Consider the following 22548-nt stretch of genomic DNA (forward strand, 5'->3'; position numbering starts at 1 on the left):
AATTCCACTGCAAACCGTCCGAGAACCGGTCGACCAAGAGTAACCACCCCTGCACAGGATCTCTACATTCGACTGTTCCGCCTACGTCATCGCAATGACACAGCTACGGAGACTGCGGGACACATCCCTGGTTTGAGGAGGATTCCGGACCAGACTGTCAGGAACCATCTTCGCGAGGCTGGAATAGGAATCAGAAGACCAATTATCGTCCTTGTTTTGAACCAGATCCATCGACAGCGACGCTTGCGTTGGTGCCAATACCTTACAGCCTTGGAATTTGAGAAACTGGAGACGCGAGTGTGGTTCTTCACCGGCGAGATTGAAGACTTAGTGTTTATCTTCGTCGAAATGAACGTTTAGCCCCCCATTGTGTACGTGAATTCAGCAATTTCGGTGGCAGTAGTGTCATAGTGTGTGGGGGGTGGGGTTGGGCGGGGTGCGGTGGGGTGTGTGTGTGGGATGGGGGGTGGGGGGTGGGGGGTGGGGCATATCCTACGCCACGAGATCTGACTTTGTTGTGGTCCAGGGAATCGCTACATGATTCAAATTCTTCAACCTCACCTTCTTCCAATCATTGACCGCCAGAGGGAGCTGTTTCATCAGGACAACGCTTCACCACACACAGCTCGTGTCACGGTAGACTAACTTCATAATGCCAACATCAACGTTTTGCCCTGGCCGTCGAGATTTAAAGATCTCAACCCAATCGTACATAAACTGTATAACGTCGGAGCTTGCGACGACGTTCATACAATGTTTGGCCCTCACTCTATGAAGGTTCATACTCCAATGAACTCACACAAAGTGAAAGTCATTTCTTAATATTTTTTTAATTTGACGTTTACACGATATACGGCTTTTCGATTGGACGAGAGGTCGGTCACATGACCGCGAAATTGACGTTCATAAGTGTATGAACGACACAATTTGACGTTCATACGTTTTTCACGAGACCGTGTACCTACACTGACGGACTACTTCCACATTCCTGGGAAAACCCCTGGGAATTCCCTAGCACGAAAACATACATACGCATTATTTCTGATCATTTAGAACCTTTAATCTTGGTCTCAGCATTTCAGTATACATTGATAAACGTAAGAGAGCTTGACTGCATTATTGTTCACGAATTTCCTCGCTACGGCCAATCCTAATGAACAAACGAAAAAATGCACATCCAAACTATCGTCAATATCGATTCGATCTGTGTCTAGGCTGACAGTGACCGTCTCAAGCAATCTACGAATTTACCTAGGTGTCTGTTTGACGCATCTTTAATCACCTGTCAATAATCGGTCAGTTGATCAATGATGACTAACACATGTAACCGCCACAGGTTCATTAACAACTTCGGAAATCTCTCCCGTCACGTTTATCGTATCGGCCATTTTGACGTCTTGTACTTGATGTAAATGTATTACGACGCGCTGTCATTGTGCCTGACTTACTAAGGTAGTTCTTTACAGACCTTTCTCATCTGATGAGGATATAATTTGAACAAATCTGCTGCGTAAGATGTTTCTGAAGAGCAAGTTGTGCATCCATACGCCCATGTCACCTCTCTTTTTGAGGAACTATTTTAATCCGCGATATAGCTGGTTGTTGTTTGGCTGTCAGTGTAAACATGAAGTCACACGTGCTAAATAAAATTGTGTTTAGATCTTTGCCTACATCCTTTGAGGTAAGAAATTGTGATAACAAATTATAAGAATTGACTTTCACTTTGTGTGAGTTCATTGGAGTATGAACTTTCATAGAGTGTATGAACGTCAATTTCGCGGTCATGTGACCGACCTCTTGTCCAATGAAAAAGCCGTATATCGTGTAAACGTCAAATTAAAACATTATAAAAAATTCAACGTCATAGAACATAATATATGTTGACGGTACAGACTGGAAACGTGACGCCAATGACGTCACAATACAATAAAACAGATGGCAGCCCCACGGTGGAGAAATGCGGGCAATTGTTGCAATTGCAATGGTTCGCAGATTTATGATTACATGCGGTCATTTTTATAATAATTCTGTCCATTTTAGCTGAGACTGTTTACAAACTGAAAAAGTTGTAAGACAAATTTTATTATGATAAATCGAATATCTCATCTTTTGATATCAAATATATCAACACTGGTCAATTAAAGTTTAAAACACTTCGGCAAGCAAGCATATTTTAAGCTTACATCGATTCGTGTTGATATATTTGTCTTGATATCAAATGACACTTAGGTGAGATTCCCAATTTATTTCTAAATCACCTCATTAACTCAGGCGGCAGAGAACATATCTTATTCTACAGTGCCCCTTGAAAAAGAGTAGTCTATGTAAGATTGGCTCCATACTGTCCTGGAGCGAAATCGTTGTGTGCAAATAATTGGCATTCCTATTCCTGTTTGAGAATAAGAGACCGTTCTATTTGTCTGGCGCAACATATACTAATAACCAGTTTATATTTCTGGTACGAGTTACCCACCTTTGCCGCTAGAGCGCACTGACTGTATCCGGCGCGGAATAGCTGCTAAGGAAAACAAATCTAAACACGTTTGAAATGACACTAAAGATGCAGAACTACATGGAAAAACATAAGATAGGTCCTCTATTTGAGGTAAATAATAACAGACAATTATACAATTAGAAAGGTTTATCATGTCACGAGTGCAGTAACTAAATGCATTAGCTTTTAGCAATCTGTGTCAGATTGTGTTTGTGTACTATTTCGACAAGCCTGTTCTAATAATCGTAACAGAACATTTCTGACATTTTTATCTTCGTTTCGGTATGTGTGCATACGTGTGTGACTAGATGTGTGCATACGTATGTGACTAGAAATAATAAAATAATAAAGTGTTTTCGGTATTCATGTCATTGGTGGTCTTATTGTCTAACTAACAGATCTTAGCCATCTAATAATATTTGGTAAAATCAGTTAAATTTCCGCCGCTTTTTGTCCTTTTCTTGCTGCATATTTATTGTCACGATCTGTTGTACAGGACCTAATGAACAAAGTCTTACGAGACATGCCAGAGGATCCCCTCATCTATATCCTGAGGGCAGTTTACAAGAAGGCTGGAGTAGAAATTCCACAGGTACGTACCAGTGAACTAAATTTCTATACATAACAACTTATTTGTTGTTTGTAAACTAAGGGTTTTTCGTATAGTAGTGTGGGGGCCGCTGTAGAATATGTTTGCTACTATTATTTAAGAATTCCTAGCACAACTTACTATGTATTACATATTTGTTTTCTTACAACATATCCAGTTTTAATCATGCTGGTAGGCAAACAGATTCTATGATTGCGCCTTGGTAAAAAGGAAGTGCAAGACTGTGATTGTAAAGACATTTCATTTTCACCACTGTATGTCTGAGACTTCTGTGCGGAATTGGGTTAGATTTATAGGTGTCAGGCATATCTTGTAAGACTGAGAAGCAGTTAAAGGGGCAGTGCATAGACAGTTCTGGGTGTTTTTAAATCATACATGAAATAATTATCGGTTGTCACATTACACCTTTAGTTCATGCTTAATCCAAAATAATTGAGCTTTGCACAGCAAAGCCAACAACGCAAGCGCTGTGCAGTGTAGACTGGCTTCAGCATTGTGTTCAGCATGATCAGTCATGTGTTAAAATTTTATTTGAGGCAAATTGAAGAGAAAGCTCTAACAGACGAGTTACAAAATCCTTATTGCCAATTTGATTGTATTAGACATGTTAGAAGCCAGTGTTTATCAAAGCCTAGATTACGATATGAATGCATCAGTCGTATGAAGCCAATCTCCTACCCAGAGTTCCTTGTGGCCGGCCTAGTACCTCTGCCCACATTGTCACATCTTACCCATCCCATCCAGATATGGCATATATTTTTCATATATTTCTTACAAGTCTACACATTTAGATAAACATATGACATAAAATGTTTTACTTTCATTGAGAAAATATCCTAAAATGTGAAAAAATTATTTCCGTTTGCATATTTGTCTTTTGTTTACATTGGTTGTACATTGCCCAAAGGTGCTTTGTGTAAGGCTCTCTTGTCATGCACCTCACTGTCACAGTTGGTGTAGCATATCTATAGGATTATGCAAAAACAATACTGGTATGTAAAGTGCACTAGGCCAGTCTGTTTTAAGAATAAGTAAGTGTGTTTAAAAACTAGAGAAAAGTCCAGTCATGTGATAAGCCTACACCAACGATGTGGTCACTGGAACAGAACTTTCCCTCGCGGGATAAGGAGAGCAGAGCCGAGTAAGCTCGTGGGTTATCAGCTATTGTTTGTAAACATTGCTTCAGATCAGTTGACTTCAGCCCTTTTAGTGAGATGAGGTTGTCGGGCATTGTACCATGGTTGATTGTGTGTCATCATTCCCCAACAACCTGAAACATTGCTTCGAATATCAGACACTGGTTTGTCAGATCCAGGCTCAATTATTTACAGATAGTGCAGGCAAATCAAAACACACAAACTTTAACAAATATGAGCCCAAGAGCGCTTAGAATGTGGGGAATATCGTTTCTTTAAATGACATTTTAGAAATTGTAGTGTCAATGAAGATGATTTGATGTATGGATGTTGGTTTGTTTTGTCTTTCAATGTGATGTTTAGCTACAAATTCCAGTACCTTTGAATGACTGAGTATGATGACTGCTGTTTAATTCCAGGACATCAGGTATGGCGGTATGAGGAGAAGTGCTTCAGACATGAGTGAGTAGAATCATAGTGAGAAACCAAAATACATTTGTGAACTGACACCTTGAAATTGTTTAAATCGCAAAACATTATACTCTGTGATTTAGTGCATAAAGCATCTGCCTGGAGAGCAGAAAGTTGGTGGTTTGATCAACGGACACTATATACCAAAATAACCCATGAAGATCCGTGTAGAATAGGTCTTCAGCAACCCATTCTTGCCGTAAAAGTTGACTATACTTGTCGTAAGAGGCGACTAACAGGATCTAGTGGTCAGATTCGCCGACTTCGTTGATGCATGTCATCATATCCCAATGGCGTGGATCGGTGCTCTTGATGTCAATCACTAGATTGTCTGGTCTAGGCTTGATTATTTAGAGACCCCCTGTCATATAGCTAGAATATTGCTGAGTGGGATGTTAAACCAAAAAAAACAAACAAACAATATACCAAAAGACATTAAAAGATGGTACTTGTTGTTACCTTGCCAAGGGGATAAAATGAAGACTGGTAGTCTTGGAGTCAGTATACTGTGTCCAAATAGGATGTCCCTGTTAAACTGCAGCATGGCATCTAAGGATAGCACCATGAAACTAGCAGCATTATTTTGGGAGTAGTACATAGAAGCACCTCTCACCACGCACACACGCGTGCATGCACCTCACCATATAAGTGCTATATTCTTAAATGTGACGTTAAACCCTATTTCAACTCACCACAACCAACTTCGACAATTTCAATCTGAACTCAGAGTTTGGTTCATGATAAAAGCTGTTTTGTAACAGTCTGAGATAACCATTAACAACTGCAAGTTCAGGGCTCGATTTAGCTACATCATTTAACTTGCACCAGGTGCACGTTGACATGAAAACCTTGTTGCACCAGGTTGCACCCTGGTCCCACAAATTTATCAAAGTTGAAACATAGGCTGGTCTACTGCCAATGTCACATAAATTGATGATGTATTGTTGTAAAACGTAGCAGGAACATGTGCAAATAATCTTGAAGTATCCATAGTTTGATGATGTCAGGCCCACTAAAGCATTACAAAATACCCATACACAGAGATGAATGATTAGATATGTGTTCAGAAATTGATTTTGTGTTGACAAGCAAGAGTTAGACAAACACAGATTTTCAAATCTTTTTACATGCGCTTAGTGCATGTTGATATGAATATTAGGTTGCAATTTTCATTAATAGGTTGCACTAGTGCATGTTTTATATAAGTAAATCAAGCCCTGGAGTGTGCACTTGTCTGTCAGATAGGTAATGTGATGAGATAAGCTGACTAGATGGAGGAAATAACTGTCGGATGTGTTATTAATGTGTTCATGTTATCTTCCTTCAGCACGTGGAAGAAGTAGGAGTCCCGAGAAACTGCCCGTGTCCAGCAGCGCAGGTTAGCTTTCTTCTTTGTCTCTTTTCTAACTGGGGCGGTCGGGTAGCCTAGTGGTTAAAGTGTTCGCTCGTCAAGCCGAAGATCTGGGTTCGATTCCCGACATGGGTACAATGTGTGAAGCCCATTTCTGGTGTCCCCCCACCGGGATATTGCTGGAATATTGCTAAAAGCGGCGTAAAACCATACTCAGTCATTCAGTCAGTCTTTTCTAACTTCATGTACTCACATAATTAGAGATTTTTAGTTGAGTGTTTTTGTATCATAAATATCATATATTTGGAATAAAAATTGAGTTATGCAAACCTTTTTTGTAGATGCAGCATTAGGAACTCGGGACTATGACCGACCATGGAAGTCGCAGGCCAAGAGACTCAAGCCGAAGAAGTCTTCAGATGATGCAGAGCTGTCAAGATGTAAGAACTGATAAATGTCAGCATCTTAAGGAATATTAATGATGCCTTCAATGTGAAAATATTGGCTGTGTTGATGGCTCCCTTATATTAAGATTATTCTTTATACCCGGTACATATGTTTGTGGTAAGAAAATAAGATGTAAATTTTAAATGATCACTTTGTTGAAAAGAAACCAGCTCAATTGATGTTAACATGTTCATGGTATCTGTGGGTCTTTCAGCAGGGTCTCTCGTCCTCTAGAACACAGATATGTAGACACTTATCCGTATTCTTATCTACACATCACCACCTGTCTTTTGTGAAAGGTATTCCTTGTGACAGTGTATTGTTACACTTACAGCAGAGTGCAAAATCAACAACACCGGAAGTTCTTGTTCAATCTCCAACATCATCATCATCATCATCATCAACGTACAGCTTTAATATTTCGGTTTAAGGCAACTCGTTTCTACTTGTACTACTTCTTGTCAGCATCCCTCTGTCATCAGGCTTGATTACCCTGTATATTATGATACATTCCCTCGACCCATTTGTCACCATGGATTCATTTTGGAAGTGACATCACCATGACCATCATTCTTTATGCACAAAATATCAATCATTAATGAGCTTAAATCAAACAACCATTCAAAAAAACGGAACAAAAATTCTGTATTTATTGAAAGTATTTATGGCAACCTTGGATGAGAGTAAAGGAGTTTACAAGGAATCAAGAGACTGTTATTCAGAGCTCCAGATAAGCTTTTGCCCGTTTATAATTTCAAAATAAGTTGCTGATTTGCTAATTGAATACGCTGGTTACTTCACAATATTTTGATGATACTCACAAGTTTTATTTTTGTAGCGTATCTGTAATGTTTGTTGCGTATTTGATATGCTTGGATTTTACTTTACTGCATATTTCTGCATTTCTGATGCGTATTTCACGCAGATACGCAGCTTATATGTAGCTCTGGTTATTATAGTAATAACTGAACCTTTAGATGGAAAATATGTTTCTAAGTAGCAGCATGATTAAGACATGGGGAGGTAAGTCAGCATGCTACCAGGTGTTCCCAGGTTTATTTGAAACACAAGTCAATTCAAATACAATGGAATCGTAGCTTTTTTCCACAACGGTGTAATTTCATTTAGCCACTGTTTGTGTCACCTTATTCCAAACAGATTCAAATGATACAATAGTGGTTAAAGGGTCCAGGGTGTATATCATGATTGGATGGAGATATTATACCCTGGATAGTCGAGGATGCTCTGTGATCAACACTTTACAATTACTCATATTTCAGCTCAGAGCTCCAGGCTGCACTCTGCCTCCTCTCTCAGTGACAAAACTGTAGAGGACTTGCTTAAAGTGACCCCGGTCAAACTGGGCAGGTGTTATTCTGTTATCAGCATGTCTTAGGTCTGCCTGGACACTGGTCAAGGAAATAGTGCCCGATATTGGTGCATGGTGGCAGTTCCTACTAATATCTATATGGTGGAAGGCTTGCTTCAGTGCAGCATGAAGACCAGTCAGTGTCCTAATACCTCACCCAATATGATCTCGCATAGCCAGTCCATTTCCAAAGATGCCAGCCATTCTGACATGACATAATCATGACAGTATTTTTGACCAAATAGCACCAATACGATTAAGAAAAATATATTATATATATTGTAAAAATATATTGCCAATAATTCTGACTAGTTATTGACTTTGCTACAGGCACTGACACATATGCCGGCAATAAATGGTCAGTGTGATCACTTGTTTTTGATGGGAAGGTTGAAGGATTTAGAGGAGCCTTGGTGGTTACGTGAAATGCCAGAAATACCATACAATCAGTCATGCTAATTACTAATTTTTTATCTCAATTATCCTAAATATTCCTAATTCCCTCAATTTGGGTTTGAAATCTCAGCATTGACAGCCTTCGACATACACTCTGGTCTATCAGCACGAGACTGCTAAATTGTGCTGAGGGCAATAAAAATCCAGTGATGGTAGTCCTCATCGACTATAGCATTTGAGGGCTATAATTCTGAAGCAGTCACAGTGCTTCAAGCTTGCTACAAATTGGATCTGAATGAAACTGACAGAATATGTAAACATTTTTGTCTTGTTCAAGCAAGACTAGCTACAAACTCTTGAGGGAGGACTAAAAGATATACACTCGTCTTGGTTGAGACTGGATTAGGGCATGGGGTGCTTGTTGGTCGTTGAACCTAGTGCTTCAACTGCCAATAGTACATAGAAATCAGTCTGATGATTGCATGCATGTGGACATGAGTGTTGGTTGGAGTGTATGAAATGAGTGTCAGAAATGTCCTTCACAAGAGTGAAAGAAAAACAATTATTTGGACACAATTTTTGCCCTCCAAATGAAATAATATCTTTATATCCCTACATCATACTTTGCTGCAGTGAACAAGGGATGTCTTCTGTAATTAGAACTGTATCAAGCATGTTGAGAAGCGTCTTCCCAAGGCAAGGGAGTTAACTGCCTATAACAGTCCAGTTTCTACCATTACCGAACTAGTCAGATAACTCCCTTGCCTTGGGAAGATGGTGGAAAAGCCCATGTTATGACATCTGTGCAGTAGAGAGTCAACTTTCCGAGGCAAGTGAGTTAACTGACTATAAAAGTCCAGTTTCCACCCTTGCCGAACTAGGCTGGTATTATGGAGTTACATTTTGGCTGCACTAACGAGTCTGTGCATAGTCCATTCAAAATTGCACACTGAAATCGAAATCCGGTTCGTAAAGTGTCATGCAGATTTCGGTCGACTGCAGGATTTGCAAAGCATGTGAACCGCTAACTTGTTGTCAATAGATATTTTCTAAATCTTTTCATGCTTTTAATCAAGGTGCTCATGTGATTTGATGCACCTCGCGATGTAAGACTCGTTTTATCACAATATAGATCTGGATTATCAATCAGATCGTCTTGACTGGGCGCCACTCTTTTGTTTGAAGCAAATGCAAGTGACACGAGAGGTTGAATCTGATTGGTCAATAGGAGAGGCATAGAAGGGACATAACTAGTAAGAGCCACTGGTGGCGCTACGATCGAGCCCAGGAATTCCAGCCTAGTTCGGCAAGGGTGGAAACTGGACTTTTAAAGTCAGTTAACTCTCTTGCCTCGGGAAGATGTAGAGAATGTGCTTCACATAGATTGATATTACGTATAATTAACTTGCTTGTCTTAAACCATATAATTATGTCATATTGATAACAATAAGCCATGTCTACCTCTACTGCCACACATAGAAGGACATAAGCTGGGAATAGTGTTTTTTGGAAGGTTTCTTAATGACAAATTATAACTTCAGGTAAACTCTTTAAGATATTGAATAGTTGGTGAAGGAAGACAATATTTTCCATGTGAGCATTTAGTGACGGAACATTTATGAAAATTGTGACTAATTTGTGAATGTTTTGGGTTATTTCTGAAATCATTGAGTGAAATAAGTCAAATAAGTGAAATAACGACAAAGTTTTTAGGAATGATATTTTTCAAATGAATATTTATCTATTTGAGATGGGGAGGAAGGTTTATAGGTTATAGCACAAGAGATAGAAAAATTAAACTAGTTTGTCAGTAGTAGTGTAACGATATGGCGATGCAGTATTGTATCCAGATACAAGGCGCACAATACAATACATCGATTTACAATCCCTGTATCATGATTTTATTAAAGTTATTTTGGTGTAAAAACATGAATAATAACATTTAAAATGCTAAACGAAACTGTTCATCAACCATCTTATGCAGATTCTCTTGTATTTCCTGGTTGGCTATAAATACAAGGCTCGATTAAAGGAAGTTGATGTAACTTGAACCATGTGCATTTTGACATAAAAACCAAGTTGCACCAAATAAAACCAGGCTGCACCAAATAAAACCAAGTTGCACCAAATAAAACAAGGTTGCACCCTGATCCCATAAATCTATCAAAGTTGAAACACAGCCTGTCTTCCGCCAGTGTCACATAAATTAACGAAGCATTGCTTTAAAACAGAAACAGGAACATGTGCATATTATCTTAAAGTACCCACAGTTTGATGACATCAAGACAGTATGACAAATTACACATAACACAGGTATTGGTGTGTTAGTATGTTAAATAAACCTGAGGGGTATTGGGTGTGTTCAAAGATCGATTTTGTGTGGGGACAAGTTAGGCTTACTCAGACACAAATTTGTATATGTTTTACCTGCGCCTTATGCATGTAAACATAAATATTAGGTATATTTTTGAATAATAGGTTGCACTGGTACATGTTTTATAAAACTCACTCAAGCCCTAAAATAGCATGACATTCACAGAACCCTCCAGCCTACATGTGTCAGCCCGACTATTGCCCATTATCCCTGAAATTTGGGGCAGTCGGGTAGCCTAGTGGTTAAAGCGTTCGCTCATCACACCGAATACCCGGGTTCGATTTCCGACATGGGTACAATGTGTGAGGCCCATTACTGGTGTACCCCAACGTGATATTGCTGGAATATTGCTAAAAGCGGCGTAAAACCATACTCACTCACTCACTAACTATCCCTGAAATTTAAAAACAAATGATTCAGGGTTGTGATTCCCCTGCAAAAAGAAAGAATATCAACTTATGAAATAATATACTGGTTTGGGATCTAAATCAAATCGCAACCATAGTATTGGGATATACATCATATTGACCCTACCGTAGTGTTACTCCTGTGCCATTTGGCTACTCAGAGTGACATTGTGACAAAGACACATTGTGGAAAATGACATGGGTGGTTATAAGAAATAAAAGACTTGTGACATCATACTGCATTTCAGACACCAAGCATGATATGTTTTGAGTGGTTCTGGTGCATGTGTATTTGGTCAGGAACTCGATATGATGTCCTAGCTGCATGAACAACACGATGCAATAGACCAGGCACAAGGCATTGTGTGAAATATATTGCAAACTTATTCAAATATCTGATTACTAACTATAGTTTTATCTTAATATGTTGGATAAAGCAAGTAGTAGACATGCTTGTTATCATGATACGTACTAAGCACTTGATAAGAATGGTGTCACTTATGTAGGACTACATATTAAAGTGCATAATGTGACTTGTATGATTGTTTGTTGTTTAACACCACTCTCAGCAATATTCCAGCTATATGATGGCAGTATGAAGACCATCTTCCCGAGGCAAGGAGTTCACTGACTTTAAAATTCCAGTTTCCACCCTTGCCGAACTAGGCTGGAATTCCTGGGCTTGATCATAGTGCCACCAGTGGTTATTACAAGTTATGTCACTTTAAATGGGCCAATCAGATTCCAGCTCTCGTATCACCTGCACTTGTTTCAAACAAAACAGCGGCGCCCAGTCAAGACGATCTCATCGATAGTCAAGATCTATATTGTGATAAAACGGGTCTTACGTTGCACCTTGATTAGAAACATGAAAAGACTTGGAAATTATCTGTTGACAACGAGTTGGCGGTGCACATGCTTTGCAAATCCTGCAATCAACCGAAATCTGCACGTCAGTTTACAAAACGGATTCCGATTTCGGTGCACATTTTGATTGGACTATGCATAGACTCGATAGTCAAGCCAAATTGTAACTCCATAATTCCTGCCTAGTTCGGCAAGGGTGGAAACTGGACTTTATAGTCAGTTAATTCCCTTGCCTCAGGAAGATGTATGAAGACTAACTGACATGAAGATATTGTGTTACGATGGATTAATCACATACCAGAACCTACATTGTATGCTTGACATTCCTGTTTCTACTGCGAAGCATGTAATGAAGTAAAGGATAAATGCTGGATGTATACCCATTACATGTTTGTTTGTTTCTTAGTTTGTTGTTTGATACCGCACTCAGCAATATTCCAGCTATATGACAGCGGTCTGTGAATAATCGAGTCTGGACCAGACAATCCAGTGATTGATATCATGAGTTGATCCAAGCAATTGTGATACGATAGCATGCATCAACCAAGTCAGCGAGCCTAACCACCTGATCCCGTTAGTCGCTTTTCTGACAAGCATGGACTGCTGAAGACCTATTCTAACCCACATCTTCATGGGTCATGATAACAGGAGATTATTGGGCCCACTGGTTCAGCAAATTTGTTAACGTACATTATTTCAGTATATAAAGGTCTACCTCTGTCTCAATACTTGAGATTATGGAGACAGAGGTAGACCTTTATACTGTATTAGGGCTTTGACGGGTAACTCGGGTACTCGGGTCGGGTGGGTACTGAGTACTGAGTAGGACCCGGGTACCCACAGGACTACCAGGACCCGTGGTTAGTCACGTGATATATTGTTTTAATATGACAAAAATTATCTAAAACTCTATGGTTGCACTACAAGTCACTAATGTTCCCATTTCTTTCTGACTATGCACCATTCCTCTGACTTTGATATGTTTGAATGAAGATAAAACTTCATGCAGTAATCTTCAGTGTTTGCAAGACCAGATTGTTTTATACGTGTATCTAAATACATTTTGCCAGGGCAGACTTTTCCAAATCGGACATTTTGTAATAGGGGGGTGGGTACCCGGGTAGTAAATACTGTACATTCACATATCTGCTGAACCAACAGACCCATAGGTTTCATAGTTGTGGAATAAACTTAGTTTCTATCTTTATCTCTATTCTGTTAACTAATTTCAGTAAAAGAAAAAAGTATATGAAGGAGTCAAGTTGGGGAAGGGAGATAACCCTTTGACTTAGGTTTCCCCAAACATACTCTTACTATAGTTTTTATTTGTTTCAGCTGACCTGAAATACTTTAGAAGAGAGCACTTAAAAATAAATATTATATGTTGTTGAATTTTAGTTAAATAGATAATCTGTGTTTGGAAATTAATCTGAAAGCTTGCTTATTAGAAGAAAAGGGCTTTTTCATGATAAACAATCAACACATTAAATGTTAAAAAGTGTTTTAGTGTGATAAATGATGCTTTTTAGTTCAGCATTGATATTGCAATGGTTTCAGGTTTGTTTCAACAAGCATCTTATGGTGCATGCTGCTACAGGTACACGGTGAATGAATCTGTATTGGTGTGTTACAACAGCTCGGCGGCAGAGACCGGACTGGAACACCGACGTGAAGATGAAGACGACATCATTTGATGAGCTATGGGAAGATACATCGCCAGTGAAGAGAGATGACGCAGTGAGATCAGAGACTGTCAGTATCATGAAGAAATCCTGGGCCAGGGTTGGGCTGGATGTAAGTTGTGCTTCTATACTTGGTGGCAGTGTTCTTATTTATAAGTTATATGGGAGGCAGTGAGTAACTTTTACTGTCTCCTCTCCCAACTGTCTAGTTATATATTCCCAGTTATATATAACACTGCTTTATCTAAAAGCTACAGAAAGTATCAGAAAGTTAAGGTATTCCTCGGTCTTTCTAATTTTGAGTCTGGTGGACTCTCAGTACTACATTTTGAGGGTATGAACAAGGGGGGTCCCAGGATGATGACACGTGGCAGACTTCATTTGGTATCCAAGAATCTTCCTGGCATCATATCATTACACATGCTGAGAAGTTGTAAGCCTATTATGGATGGGAAATTCAATGTTAGATTTATGAAATTAACCATTTACGCTGTGCACATGCAAAACTTGTGTGCTTCTCACCAGAATACAAATGTTGGTTATATTTATAACATGCAATCTACAGTTGGATAAATTTAATGATTCAAACATCCATGCTTTTTAATGACAACCAAACTAGAACTGTAAAGTAACTTATTTATGTCCATGCCGAGTTTGTGGTGGCACATGGTCACAAATCAGGTGAAGTTAAGCACCGTCTGTCACGGAGAGTCCTTGGATGGGTGACCGAGTTTCGGCAACTTGGCTTCTAAGAGTTTCTAGGGCTTCTGTCCTGCCCCACACTGAAACACATCTGGTGTCTCCATGGGCAAGTGACTTTGTTCGAAATGGGTCTGTGTTCACCCAGCAGTGAATGGGTACCCGGTAGGATGAGATGGCACTGTGTTTGTTAACCTTCTAGTGCCAAACAGGCAGCTTGGGTTGTATACTCCCCAGGGAGCTGAGAATGATTCTTGAGTGCACAGTGATCCAGTGACCGGGATAATAATAGCACTTTGAGCATGCCCCTGAGTGGTGTGGAAATATGCACAATATAAATAGCCTATTATTATTATTAGTTTGTATGAGGGCGGTTGGGTAGCCTAGCGGTTAAAGCGTTCGCTGCTCACTGGCTTGTTTCCCGTCATGGGTACAGGGTGTGAAGCCCATTTCTAATGTCCCCCGCCTTGATATTGCTGGAATATTGCTAAAAGCGAAGTAAAACCATAAACCATAGTTTGTATGCATTTAGAATGCCATGTTTTGTGTGAAGAAAGATCCTTAAGACAAATGAGTGTTTCAGTTATTGAGTAGAATCTGAAAATTATTATTATTATTATTAATATTATTATTACCCCACAGGATGAAAATGACAACATATACAGCAGCAACAAATACACAGGTCCTCGTCACGCCCACTTTAAATCTGATGAAGACCTGCTGGCCTCAGAGAATATTGTGTCATCTCGCAGGGACAACAAGCACCAGATGAAGCCCAAAGGGAAGAGGTGGGTTGCACTACATGTCATTTACATGATAAAGTTTAGGGCTGGGACAGGTAACTCGGGTACCCGGGTCGGGTGGGTACTGAGTAGGACCCGGGTACCCTCAGGACGACCTGGACTCGTGGTTAGTCACGTGATATATTAATGACAAAAAAGTATCTGGAACTCTATGGTCACACTACAAGTCACTAATGTTCGCATTTCTCTCTGACTGTGCACCCATTCCTTCCGATTTTTCATATGGTTGAATAAAGATATAACTTTATTCCACTTCAGTGTATGAATGACCAGATTGTTCTTAAAACGTTTGCCAGGGATATGCTAAAGATGTTCCCAATCGGACATTTGGAAACATCTCCTGAGACCTACAGTGGGCACCCGGGTAGGGTTGGGTAATAGGGAGGTGGGTATCCGGGTAGTAAATTTGGACACATCCCAGCCCTAATACAGTTGTCTCATTCCTGAAATGGTGAGGCGAAATGTGATTTAACGTCTGGTTGAAGGTTATTGCACTTATATAGCTGCAGGCATGCACTTGAGTGCGTGGCTCCTTGCACTAGTCTGGAGTAGTCAGTTTTATAGTGCTAGCCCACTGAGAAACCATGCCACAGTTTAACATGGCTACCTCACTCAGACACAGTATGCTGACTTGGAGCCCAGCAGTCCATTTTATTCTCTTTTCAACATGTACCATCTTTTGACATATTTTGGTATAGGCCCTGTTTCACAACTCTCTTAGAACTAAGATGATTGTGACTCTCATACTTTAACATATACTTCCCCCAGTTATAGCGGTAAGATATTCATAACTCTCTTACTAAAGAAAAAGACTACCCTCAGTTATAGAGCTAAGAAGTTCGGAGCTCCTTACTTAAACATAGACTTACCCGAGTTCATGGTGCTATGACATTGGAACTCCTTACTTAAACATAATTTTACAATAATTGTAACGCTAAGATCACTGTTTGTAATGAGGCCCAGGTGATGTGTGCTACAAGGCAATGCAATCATTACCATGTTTAGGGAATACTGTAAAACATTTAGTTACAACTGCATTGAAGAGCATTAAACAAAATCCTTCAGGTTGATAAGATTTCCCGCCAGTATTCAGGCTACAGGGATGTTTGATTTAGAGATGGTCATGTTGATGTTGTCTGTTGCCAGCACATCATCTCGAAGCCACAAACTCAGTGCTGTACAGCATCGTCAGGAGCTGGAGAAGTTGTTGATGGAGTCGGAGAAGAGGTCTACAGATTCAGGCTATACGGAGGAACTAGGGGAGGAAGATGAAGCCTTAGAAATGCTCGGTGAGGCGGGAAGATTGACACATTGTGTCCTCGATGCAGGATATTTGATAGCCCAGAAGTAATGTCAATATCCTACCTCCAGTACATCACTGTTATGAATCCTGTGTTAATCACACTATATAGTCTTCAGATGTTTAACAGAAGTCTTCTTCACTTTCGACTATCCATTAACAGATGTGCAGGAAATGTATCCTGCTGTCTAATGCAGGCTCAAAGGGAGGAACCTCACTCTCTGATGTTCCCCAACATATTGCTACAAGCAGTGTAATGCCACTGTCCTAACTCACATGGTTCATTCATCCACATGTTAACTTTCACTCTTATCACGGTCATGTCAGAGTAGGTCTCTGACTGGGCCGATTTGCTTGTTAAAGAAGGCTGCCAGCATGTCCAGTGATTCCCAAATGTGTTGTTGAATCAGGGTACTGTAAATCTTGACATTAATTCGAGCGTGAATTAAATGCGAAAAATGCGAGTGGTCTTTGTTGGTATTAATGAAACTTCGCATTGATGTCTCCAAAATGACTAGCAACAATTTGCACACTTTTGATAGCAGAAATACCAACGTGAATATATACACAAACACGGTTTATTGAGCAGCAGTTGTAACAAGTACATAGCAATGCCATTGAGAGAATAGGAATTACACAACAGGCATCCGGTGTGTTATCACTGCTGGGGTCAAGAGTTCTACCCACTCGTGTTAAACTAGGCATCAATGACCACTCCAATCAGTGAATTGTTCCATTATGCCAGTCAACAGAATAATCATATATACTGTGTTGTTTTTAGGAAAACACTGTTTATTGTTACCAAACGAAGTTTTAATAAGCAGTGCTAATGCTGTTAGATTGGATTTAATGTAAGGATTTGTATCATAAGGTAAGGATATGAGTCACAATTTTTGGCTAGGGGTCAGCAGTTGTATTAATTTGGAGACGCATTAATTTCAAGATTTACAGTATTTGGTGCCAAGATGTACCAATTAGCCAATCAGTGTCTGGGCTTCCAAAGCCTCGGTATGAACAAGCATTCATACCTGCATATCTGATGGATAATCAGCTTGTCTCCACTGTAAACTCCAAATGCTGTGCCATTATATTGTTATTATTTTCACCCTGCCTTGCCATCGAAGGAATTCTGTGTAGTATTTCTTTGTGTTGGTAACACCTCAATATTGTAATTCAGAGGATGCTGATGATTTGAGACGAGAAGGGGTAACCAACATCCCAGCTACAGGCTACAGACTCAGTAAGGTGAGTAGATACTGTCAGACATCTATCTACAGGTACTCAGTCCAGTTGGTCATGGTGGGATTCTGGGTACAATAGGTCGCCAGTACCCTATTCTTGTCTTCCTGTTGGGTTTCCATGTAGAATAGGTCCCCAGAACACCATGCTTGTCTTCCTGTTGGGTTTCCATGTAGAATAGGTCCCCAGAACACCATGCTTGTCTTCCTGTTGGGTTTCCATGTAGAATAGGTCCCCAGGACACCATGCTTGTCTTCCTGTTGGGTTTCCATGTAGAATAGGTCCCCAGAACACCATTCTTGTCTTCCTGTTGGGTTTCCATGTAGAATAGGTCCCCAGAACACCATGCTTGTCTTCCTGTTGGGTTTCCATGTAGAATAGGTCCCCAGAACACCATGCTTGTCTTCCTGTTGGGTTTCCATGTAGAATAGGTCCCCAGAACACCATGCTTGTCTTCCTGTTGGGTTTCCATGTAGAATACAGTACCCTATTCTTGTCTTCCTGTTGTGTTTCCATGTAGAATAGGTCCCCAGAACACCATGCTTGTCTTCCTGTTGGGTTTCCATGTAGAATAGGTCCCCAGAACACCATGCTTGTCTTCCTGTTGTGTTTCCATGTAGAATAGGTCCCCAGAACACCATGCTTGTCTTCCTGTTGGGTTTCCATGTAGAATAGGTCCCCAGAACACCATGCTTGTCTTCCTGTTGGGTTTCCATGTAGAATAGGTCCCCAGAACACCATGCTTGTCTTCCTGTTGGGTTTCCATGTAGAATAGGTCCCCAGAACACCATGCTTGTCTTCCTGTTGGGTTTCCATGTAGAATAGGTCCCCAGAACACCATGCTTGTCTTCCTGTTGGGTTTCCATGTAGAATACAGTACCCTATTCTTGTCTTCCTGTTGTGTTTCCATGTAGAATAGGTCCCCAGAACACCATGCTTGTCTTCCTGTTGGGTTTCCATGTAGAATAGGTCCCCAGAACACCATGCTTGTCTTCCTGTTGGGTTTCCATGTAGAATAGGTCCCCAGAACACCATGCTTGTCTTCCTGTTGGGTTTCCATGTAGAATAGGTCCCCAGAACACCATGCTTGTCTTCCTGTTGGGTTTCCATGTAGAATAGGTCCCCAGAACACCATGCTTGTCTTCCTGTTGGGTTTCCATGTAGAATAGGTCCCCAGGACACCATGCTTGTCTTCCTGTTGGGTTTCCATGTAGAATAGGTCCCCAGAACACCATTCTTGTCTTCCTGTTGGGTTTCCATGTAGAATAGGTCCCCAGAACACCATGCTTGTCTTCCTGTTGGGTTTCCATGTAGAATAGGTCCCCAGAACACCATGCTTGTCTTCCTGTTGGGTTTCCATGTAGAATAGGTCCCCAGAACACCATGCTTGTCTTCCTGTTGGGTTTCCATGTAGAATACAGTACCCTATTCTTGTCTTCCTGTTGTGTTTCCATGTAGAATAGGTCCCCAGAACACCATGCTTGTCTTCCTGTTGGGTTTCCATGTAGAATAGGTCCCCAGAACACCATGCTTGTCTTCCTGTTGGGTTTCCATGTAGAATAGGTCCCCAGAACACCATGCTTGTCTTCCTGTTGGGTTTCCATGTAGAATAGGTCCCCAGAACACCATGCTTGTCTTCCTGTTGGGTTTCCATGTAGAATACAGTACCCTATTCTTGTCTTCCTGTTGTGTTTCCATGTAGAATAGGTCCCCAGAACACCATGCTTGTCTTCCTGTTGGGTTTCCATGTAGAATAGGTCCCCAGAACACCATGCTTGTCTTCCTGTTGGGTTTCCATGTAGAATAGGTCCCCAGAACACCATGCTTGTCTTCCTGTTGGGTTTCCATGTAGAATAGGTCCCCAGAACACCATGCTTGTCTTCCTGTTGGGTTTCCATGTAGAATAGGTCCCCAGAACACCATGCTTGTCTTCCTGTTGGGTTTCCATGTAGAATAGGTCCCCAGAACACCATGCTTGTCTTCCTGTTGGGTTTCCATGTAGAATAGGTCCCCAGGACACCATGCTTGTCTTCCTGTTGGGTTTCCATGTAGAATAGGTCCCCAGAACACCATTCTTGTCTTCCTGTTGGGTTTCCATGTAGAATAGGTCCCCAGAACACCATGCTTGTCTTCCTGTTGGGTTTCCATGTAGAATAGGTCCCCAGAACACCATGCTTGTCTTCCTGTTGGGTTTCCATGTAGAATAGGTCCCCAGAACACCATGCTTGTCTTCCTGTTGGGTTTCCATGTAGAATACAGTACCCTATTCTTGTCTTCCTGTTGTGTTTCCATGTAGAATAGGTCCCCAGAACACCATGCTTGTCTTCCTGTTGTGTTTCCATGTAGAATAGGTCCCCAGAACACCATGCTTGTCTTCCTGTTGGGTTTCCATGTAGAATAGGTCCCCAGAACACCATGCTTGTCTTCCTGTTGGGTTTCCATGTAGAATAGGTCCCCAGAACACCATGCTTGTCTTCCTGTTGGGTTTCCATGTAGAATAGGTCCCCAGAACACCATGCTTGTCTTCCTGTTGGGTTTCCATGTAGAATAGGTCCCCAGAACACCATGCTTGTCTTCCTGTTGGGTTTCCATGTAGAATAGGTCCCCAGAACACCATGCTTGTCTTCCTGTTGGGTTTCCATGTAGAATACAGTACCCTATTCTTGTCTTCCTGTTGTGTTTCCATGTAGAATAGGTCCCCAGAACACCATGCTTGTCTTCCTGTTGGGTTTCCATGTAGAATAGGTCCCCAGAACACCATGCTTGTCTTCCTGTTGGGTTTCCATGTAGAATAGGTCCCCAGAACACCATGCTTGTCTTCCTGTTGGGTTTCCATGTAGAATAGGTCCCCAGTACCCTATTCTTGTCTTCCTGTTGGGTTTCCATGTAGAATAAGTCCCCAGTACCCTATTCTTGTCTTCCTGTTGGGTTTCCATGTAGAATAGGTCCCCAGAACACCATGCTTGTCTTCCTGTTGGGTTTCCATGTAGAATAGGTCCCCAGAACACCATGCTTGTCTTCCTGTTGTGTTTCCATGTAGAATAGGTCCCCAGAACACCATGCTTGTCTTCCTGTTGGGTTTCCATATAGAATAGGTCCCCAGAACACCATGCTTGTCTTCCTGTTGGGTTTCCATGTAGAATAGATCCCCAGAACACCATGCTTGTCTTCCTGTTGGGTTTCCATGTAGAATAGGTCCCCAGTACCCTATTCTTGTCTTCCTGTTGTGTTTCCATGTAGAATAGGTCCCCAGAACACCATGCTTGTCTTCCTGTTGGGTTTCCATGTAGAATAGGTCCCCAGAACACCATGCTTGTCTTCCTGTTGGGTTTCCATGTAGAATAGGTCCCCAGAACACCATGCTTGTCTTCCTGTTGGGTTTCCATGTAGAATAGGTCCCCAGTACCCTATTCTTGTCTTCCTGTTGGGTTTCCATGTAGAATAAGGCCCCAGTACCCTATTCTTGTCTTCCTGTTGGGTTTCCATGTAGAATAGGTCCCCAGAACACCATGCTTGTCTTCCTGTTGGGTTTCCATGTAGAATAGGTCCCCAGAACACCATGCTTGTCTTCCTGTTGTGTTTCCATGTAGAATAGGTCCCCAGAACACCATGCTTGTCTTCCTGTTGGGTTTCCATATAGAATAGGTCCCCAGAACACCATGCTTGTCTTCCTGTTGGGTTTCCATGTAGAATAGATCCCCAGAACACCATGCTTGTCTTCCTGTTGGGTTTCCATGTAGAATAGGTCCCCAGTACCCTATTCTTGTCTTCCTGTTGGGTTTCCATGTAGAATAGGTCCCCAGAACACCATGCTTGTCTTCCTGTTGGGTTTCCATGTAGAATAGGTCCCCAGGACACCATGCTTGTCTTCCTGTTGGGTTTCCATGTAGAATAGGTCCCCAGAACACCATGCTTGTCTTCCTGTTGGGTTTCCATGTAGAATAGGTCCCCAGAACACCATGCTTGTCTTCCTGTTGGGTTTCCATGTAGAATAGGTCCCCAGAACACCATGCTTGTCTTCCTGTTGGGTTTCCATGTAGAATAGGTCCCCAGAACACCATGCTTGTCTTCCTGTTGGGTTTCCATGTAGAATAGGTCCCCAGGACACCATGCTTGTCTTCCTGTTGGGTTTCCATGTAGAATAGGTCCCACGAACACCATTCTTGTCTTCCTGTTGGGTTTCCATGTAGAATAGGTCCCCAGAACACCATGCTTGTCTTCCTGTTGGGTTTCCATGTAGAATAGGTCCCCAGAACACCATGCTTGTCTTCCTGTTGGGTTTCCATGTAGAATAGGTCCCCAGAACACCATGCTTGTCTTCCTGTTGGGTTTCCATGTAGAATAGGTCCCCAGAACACCATGCTTGTCTTCCTGTTGTGTTTCCATGTAGAATAGGTCCCCAGAACACCATGCTTGTCTTCCTGTTGGGTTTCCATGTAGAATAGGTCCCCAGAACACCATGCTTGTCTTCCTGTTGGGTTTCCATGTAGAATAGGTCCCCAGAACACCATGCTTGTCTTCCTGTTGGGTTTCCATGTAGAATAGGTCCCCAGAACACCATGCTTGTCTTCCTGTTGAGTTTCCATGTAGAATACAGTACCCTATTCTTGTCTTCCTGTTGTGTTTCCATGTAGAATAGGTCCCCAGAACACCATGCTTGTCTTCCTGTTGGGTTTCCATGTAGAATAGGTCCCGAGAACACCATGCTTGTCTTCCTGTTGGGTTTCCATGTAGAATAGGTCCCCAGAACACCATGCTTGTCTTCCTGTTGTGTTTCCATGTAGAATAGGTCCCCAGAACACCATGCTTGTCTTCCTGTTGGGTTTCCATGTAGAATAGGTCCCCAGAACACCATGCTTGTCTTCCTGTTGGGTTTCCATGTAGAATAGATCCCCAGAACACC

The 22548-nt window shown here is 41.3% G+C and overlaps 1 protein-coding gene across 5 annotated transcripts in view; it reads left to right on the forward strand.

Annotated features, from left to right (window-relative positions):
- Nucleotides 1-2468: 2468 nt before the first annotated feature.
- The window catches only part of LOC124131673 (uncharacterized protein C8orf34 homolog), a 31533-nt gene continuing 11453 nt past the window's right edge, over nucleotides 2469-22548 (forward strand). For 4 of the 5 annotated variants that reach the window (XM_046495111.2, XM_046495113.2, XM_046495109.2 and 1 more), the window contains exons 1-10: nucleotides 2469-2605; nucleotides 2991-3086; nucleotides 4660-4702; nucleotides 6039-6089; nucleotides 6404-6502; nucleotides 7790-7873; nucleotides 13559-13716; nucleotides 14946-15091; nucleotides 16253-16395; nucleotides 17584-17651. In XM_046495111.2, coding sequence (XP_046351067.2) covers nucleotides 2549-2605; nucleotides 2991-3086; nucleotides 4660-4702; nucleotides 6039-6089; nucleotides 6404-6502; nucleotides 7790-7873; nucleotides 13559-13716; nucleotides 14946-15091; nucleotides 16253-16395; nucleotides 17584-17651 — 945 coding nt within the window. In that variant the 5' untranslated portion in view covers nucleotides 2469-2548. The remainder of the gene's footprint in view (nucleotides 2606-2990; nucleotides 3087-4659; nucleotides 4703-6038; nucleotides 6090-6403; nucleotides 6503-7789; nucleotides 7874-13558; nucleotides 13717-14945; nucleotides 15092-16252; nucleotides 16396-17583; nucleotides 17652-22548) is intronic. The other variant, XM_046495114.2, reaches the window with a different exon arrangement.

Source organism: Haliotis rufescens, unplaced genomic scaffold (assembly GCF_023055435.1).
Source record: "Haliotis rufescens isolate VD_foot unplaced genomic scaffold, xgHalRufe1.0.p SCAF_1, whole genome shotgun sequence".
NCBI lineage: Eukaryota > Metazoa > Mollusca > Gastropoda > Lepetellida > Haliotidae > Haliotis > Haliotis rufescens.